General features: G+C 45.3%; 1 protein-coding gene across 1 annotated transcript in view; it reads right to left on the minus strand.

The window, feature by feature from the left end:
• The window catches only part of LOC147891750 (uncharacterized), a 32431-nt gene extending 27337 nt beyond the window's left edge, over positions 1-5094 (minus strand). The window contains exon 1 of the mRNA XM_087388643.1: positions 2851-5094. Within this exon, the coding sequence (XP_087244769.1) occupies positions 2851-4503 (1653 nt within the window). The 5' untranslated portion in view covers positions 4504-5094. The remainder of the gene's footprint in view (positions 1-2850) is intronic.
• Between the last annotated feature and the right edge of the window lie 1528 nt (positions 5095-6622).

Below are 6622 nucleotides of genomic sequence, written 5' to 3' on the forward strand. Positions count from 1 at the left end.
TTCTTTCAAACCGTCGTTCTTCAATGTCTTGGAAGATCTTGTACATTAGCTTCATATTATTTTCCCTTTGCCCAAATCATCAATCACATATTCCTGATCGTTGCCTCTTATCATTAGCATAAAGAATCTCTTGCCAAACAGTACAAAATAACACTTGGACATCATGTAATTATCAATAATTATCTTACGAATCTCCAAAGAATATGAGCCTCAAAAGTCTCCCTTAAACGTTGCTTGATCGGCTCCAACAAACTAAACTCAATACCGGATCAAAATGAGAAAGATATGGCCAATTAAAAGGGCCACTAATATACAAAAAGGTTGGTTCATAGGCTAAGGGTAGGTGTAAATGGGAAGATGGAACTTGAGTGATCTCAAGGGACATTAATGATAGGGTATCACCCTTCATTGTGAATCTCACATAGCATTCTCTCTACCACCTTGCACTCTCTCTCCCAACTTGCATGTAGGTCGAAAGGAGAAACAAGTACTCTCACGCGGGTGCTCTTCCCCCATTGGAGGGTCAGTTGGCATTCAAATTTTGCATGCATTGCACACATTTGCATTCTTGAAAAGCTTGGAACTTCACTCTTTGCCTTAGAAGCTTCTTCTCCTTCTTCTGTGCTGGAAAATCTGCAGATCTATGAACTGCATCCACTGCTCGCTCACTCAGCATAAGCATGGTGTAAACTCACACTCCCACAGCCCGATGGGCTCTGTTACCATGTCACGAAATGTGACAGGAATGGAAGGGAGCTTCTTAAGCTCTGTCTTTAGGCTCTGTCTTAGAAATTACCCAACAAAGGGTACGCACAGCGGAAGACTGATAGTAATGCCCAAAAACTCACATAGTGTGCGTGTGGGGTGTGGAATCACAAACTTCTTAACTTATGTGCATAGATGTGCAAGCCAGTAAATAGACAATGCTCAGAGACAAATATAGAAGCAACACTTTATATTTCCGTCCGTCCACAAAGTAGGACAGGATACAATACCAAAAGGTTCTACTAAATGTCAAGCACTTCTAGATCTCTGAGCCCGTGTGCTCCACCTCGAGCAAATGTAGACTCTCTGTCTAGAGTGTTCTTCTCCACCTTACTGCTTGTGAATCAGCCCAGGTGGGCAGCACCTTGCTAGCTCAGTCTGCAGCTCTCTGTAGGCCTTCTTCACCTCCTGGGAGTAGTCCAAGAATGCCTTAACTGCTGCTCCTGTCTGCTGCAGGTTTGCTGCTCCAGAAGATATAATGATCACAACACCTTGCTGCCTTGCTGCCCTAGAAGACAGCCAAGGTCCAGCATCTAGGGAACTCAGTCTGCAGCACACCTTCCACTCTCCTTCACCCCCAGTGTGAGGCCCAAGGGAGTGGCTTCTGGCTGCTCCTGTCTGTTCCTTTTCTTGCTGGATAGTTGGATGTGAAATGAGGCCTGAGGCCTCTCCTTTTATAGGCCCCCAAGGGGGCTGTCAAAAACCGACCAGCCTGCCCCATTCTGGCGGACCAGACTGACCAACCAGTCTGTGGCCGGTCCAGCCCTATTGGGGCTCACAAACCGGGGCCTTTTGGCCCACTCTTCTAGGGCCTTCACCCTCCAATCAAGGTAAGGGCCCAGCCTATATAAAGGCAGGTCCCTACCTCATAGCAGCCTCCTTTGCTGCTCCAACAGGCCTCATCCAGCCTCGCACAGCCTTGTACCCTGCTCCGCACAGTTGCTGATGTCAGCGCCACTTGTCCCAGGCCTGCACAGCCTTGTTCCCTACTCCGTACGCTTGCTGATGTCAGCACCACCTGTGCACCTCTATTCGGGGCCTGTTCCAGCCCGTACAGACAAGTTGAAGCATCTCTGCCAGGCTGCTTTGCTGCCCACATGACAGCCCATGTGCTGCCCATGTGGCAGCCCCCTCCCTTACCTTTTCTTTTGGGCACATGCCCTAGGTCCCCCTCCCCCATGCTCTCCTCATATGGGGGTTTACAGATGGGGAGGTGACCACAGCAGTATGGACTCATCAGATATTTGAGCTCAACTCAGCTTTTACTTCACATGACATGTTATTATGTTGAACTGCCTTTCGCAAAATCAATTCCCAACTAGCTTTCAAGTGCTGCATCTCATGGTCTCTGGTCTCATAACTTTTCAAAGCCCATAAAACTCCCTTTTGAGTATGCATGCATACATGCATACCATAAATACTTGATGTGGGCTTGGCACTTTGGTTGACATCGACAAAGACTTCATTTGGAACAAATCATAATTAAAGCATACATCCATCTCATACAGCTCTCTAGCTGAAAGAGTGGCACAATACAGGTCAAGCAGCCATGCAGCCTTGGAGAGACCATCAAAAGAACAAGTGGAAAAAATGAGCTCAAGATGCAACATGATGTGAGGTGAACACCCAACGATGCCTTAAGTTCTTATCCATCTCAATACTGCTCTCCAGCTGGGAAAAAAAAAACCTGCTCTCCAGCTGAAAGAATGGCAAAACATGGTTCAAGCTTTGCCGGGCGGTTCAAGCTTTGCCGGGCCTTGTAAGAGAGGTTATGGTATTAGCAGAGTGACCTTCAAAAGAACAAGGTGGACAAATGAGCTCAAGATGCAACATGATCTGAGGTGAACACCCAATGACACCTTGAGTTCGTTATGGCAAAACATACTAATTTGGAGGGAATTTGAACAGCAAACAAGGAAGTATAACTACTCATGAACACTGCCGTAGATAGTAATGGAACATGGATAACTGCAGGGGTGGGCAGCTTGAATTATAAGTTTTGTTGAGGAACAAAACCACCAACGATAGTTTCCATGTAGAAAGATTTTCCTTCAATTAATTCAAATAAAAGACGGCAATACTTACAGGTGGCAGTGGTGGCTTGACAACCATCTCCTTGTTTCCAAGCAAATTGAATCCATCCTCTTTAATTAACGTTCCTGTCTTCATTGTTGGACTGTCCCCTGTCAATGCTTCACTTTTTCTGAACCAGGCATTAGTCGTTTTCCAGGCAGAATCTGACAACTGGGTCACTCCATCTGACTTTGCATTTAAATTCAAGCCACTTTGATCCACGGGTGTAGCTGACTTGGTATATTTGCTTCTAGCATGCGAACCTTCTATCATGTTCCCCTTCCAACCATCATTCATATGCCCTGTTCCCATTTTGGACGTTGACAGAGGTCCTTTCTTTGAAAACCCAATGTAGTTTTGTAACCCTGACCTGAAGAAATTATCAGCTGCACCCCTGTATCTTGATGCTCGGTCATGCATACTGCCTCTGGAGACCCTTACCGGCCTTCCAAATTCTACGGCCTTAATTGGAGGCCCCTTTGGACTAGCATTCGTGCCATTAAAATCCAAGCTAGCCTTGTTTTTTATCACAGCATCTTCTGGCTCTTTGGTTGTGTCTTTCGCGTGTTTTGTGACTTTTCGCCGTCTCTCTGTTTCCTTGTTTCTTCTTATCTCCCTGTCCCTCCCTGCAGCCGCTTCCCTTTCACTCTCCTTTTCTACTTCCATTTTTTCCTCTCTCTGCCTTCTCCTTTCTTCCACCAAACGAGCCACTTCTTCTCTCTGCTTCCTTTCCTCTGCCTCAAGAAGCTCTTTCTCTAACCTGATTTGCCTTTTCTCCTTGGCCCTCCTTCGGGCTCTATCAATTCGACTGCCATGGAAGCAGTCCAAATCGTCTCCGCTCTTTAGAGAACCCCTGGAACCCTCAGCGGAGCCATCTTTCTTTGGCTGCCCTATTACCAAAAACTTTCTCCAAAGCCACCTTACAAATAACAATATTCTCAAAACGAATAGGAGGAATCCTGAGGAAGACTGCTCTGGATTGCATTTGTCCCCTCCAGTAGTGCTTTCCCCAAATGAGGACCTAGCTCCACGCAGCCCAACTTCCCTAGCATACAGACATCCTGCACCAAAAGGCCATGAACTACCCAACCAGGTGCATCCCCTCTCAGATGCAAATAGCCAACTGCCTACCTCTCTACTTCCCTGTCCTGCACTTTTTAAATATTGCACCGCTGCTCCATTTACCAGTTGAGCACCAGAATATGCTCCAGCAAAAGACGTCCCTGTCATTCCTGAACCAGTCGGTTGAGGGTATACTCCTGGCACTTCTAAAACTGGCCTTTTTGAAACATGACCACAGTACGTGCACATAAATCGCCCACCCCCTGGAGTCTGAATCTTGTAAGCTGTTAAGCAGTTACGACACCTGCGAGTGGCTTCCTTTCGCCACTTAGCAGCTTCTTGTGCCTCAATCCGCTTTCTCTCCCTCAATAGAGCACTTCTTCGTGCTCGCCAAGAAGAGAGCCGGGGCATGAGTACTTCATACCACCCCAGGCTACTCAAAAGTACACCCAGACAAGCAAGTCTGGGAGAAGTCACTTCCAATCGAAAGCCTGGTGGCAGCAGCTGGGAAAGAGCCCATATAATGATGAAGGGAACGATGAGCCATGGTAACATGTTCACAGTGCGCCGTGACCACCTTGATATCACACAAAGTATGCACATTCTTTTATTCCTTTCCCCTGCTGCGTCGCCCAGATCCTCTCACAAGAGCTACAGACAGTAATGTTCTAAAGAAAATCAATTCTCGAGGCTAACAAATCAAGGCCCCGATGCTTTTTCTTGCTACTGTGTTATCAAAGCAACGCAAAGTTTTTTTTTCTCTGGCAATGTCCGTCTTTTTTACGCACACGATCGAGTAATGTAGCCGCACTGATCAGAAGAATTAGATTGCGCGCAAGAGAAGCCATTTTTGACTGGAAAAAGACCGAAGGAGAAACATAGGAATCTGGAAATGCCAGAAACGGAGCCCATCCATTCACGCATTGCTCGTTATCTTGCGACTCTAAAAGGGCAGGCGGAACTGTCCTGGATCAAACACGGCAGGCATTCAAACAATCGCAAAGAATGTAAGAGGCAAAAGCACGGGAAAAATCAGTCGGAAAGAAGCATTTGCAACAATGAGAAGGTGAACGAATGCAGGGCTCTTCTTTTGAAGAGCGATGGAGCAAAAATGGGAAGCAAGAGCTCTGAATTGGTAAGGTGAAAAGGGAACAATCTTGGCATTTGCAAATGCGAAATGCGAGGGAATGAGCTGAGAACAAGAATGGGGAAGAGAAGAAATTGTACCTAGAACAGAAACTGCAGAGATAAGCAAAGAAGAAATAATGAACAAGCTCACTTAAGCTTTGGAAAAATTATGATTCATCAACACTCCAAGTTAATTTCACCATGGGATTACTTTACAATTTACCCCACTAACCTCAACCTCAACATTAGGGCTCACCTCGCTCCCCAGTCTCACTTAGCGTCTTCACCCAGACCGCTAGTCGCCACGCCCGAAGAGTGCCCATTGTTGCGGCTCTTTGAAAAATTGGGACACTCAGAGTGTCATGGGCAGAGCCTTTAAACATGCCCTACTCGCTCGAACATGCATAAAATTTTTTTGAGCAGCCCATTTATTGGATTCTTCTAGCAGGAAAGCAACCCATTAGCTGCAATACGATGCTTAGGAAGATGATGGTCTGAATGATTGATCAAGGCTACAAGTTACAATTTGACACTCGTTGACACTATTTAAACTACTTCTGTATCCTCATAAGCAAATATGGACATTGAGATTCCTAGATTGCTATTTTATTTTCACGTTTGACATATATTTTTAGCTTCAACATTTTCATTATTTAACAAGGCAAAAGTTTGAGTTCACAAAGGCATCTTGAAACATCAAACATTGCCTTCATTTTCTAAACCATTAGAAAAGCTTCGCTATTTTATCTCTTAAGGATGTAAATAATTGAAGGGTAGAAGAATGTTACATCGTTCGCTAATAGATCGTTATAGCTAGTTGGTGGTCCAAAAGGGAATGGGGCTTGTATGCTAATTATAGCCATGGACTATGTCTATATATTGGCATCGGGGGCTTAGTGTGAGTGACACTAATCAATGCATAGACAATGATTCCTATTAGAGGTATGGTTGTGCCTAGCAAGCAAGGTAAATGGGCTTCCGTAGTATGGGACATGGAGGTCGACATCTATGACCTTTGATGCTTAGGGGTGAGTTGATAGCTCCAAGGTCATGCGTTCTAGATGAAACATAGAGTGGTTCAATTCCTAGTTTATGGCTCGATAAAGATGATCTTGGTAGTAAACTCAGGGGAGGAGTCGTTTCAAGCCGAAACTTGGAGATGGAGAATGGGAAATGGTGTGACAAAGCGGGAAAACGTGAGACAAAGAGTAAAAGGGGGACAGAGGGAAAGGGAGATAGGGGTTGAAATAGGGAAAGGGAGAGGGAGAGGAATAGCGTAGATTTATTTGTTGTGGAAAGAAAAGGGATTGAGAAAAGAGGGGGAAATGGGAGAAGGGGGAGGATTTAGGATGGGAGAGGGGGGATAGGTGACAAGGTAGGAGAGAAGAGAGGAGAGAGGGCACAGCTAGGAGCACACACATGAAACTTACTGTACACTAGATTAAATTGGAAAGAATGAATATATTCAACTTTTCCATAATATTGGGGGAAATTGAGAAGGTCATGCCTATTTTAGGAAGGGTGCTATAGAGTCCCCCACATCAAACTAAAGGGTCTTCACTGAGGGTATATATACTCTAGTATAAGAGAAAAG

This window comes from Dipteris shenzhenensis, chromosome 17 (assembly GCF_047967505.1).
Source record: "Dipteris shenzhenensis isolate YYH24624 ecotype China chromosome 17, Dip_SZ_1.0, whole genome shotgun sequence".
Taxonomy (NCBI): Eukaryota; Viridiplantae; Streptophyta; class Polypodiopsida; order Gleicheniales; family Dipteridaceae; genus Dipteris; species Dipteris shenzhenensis.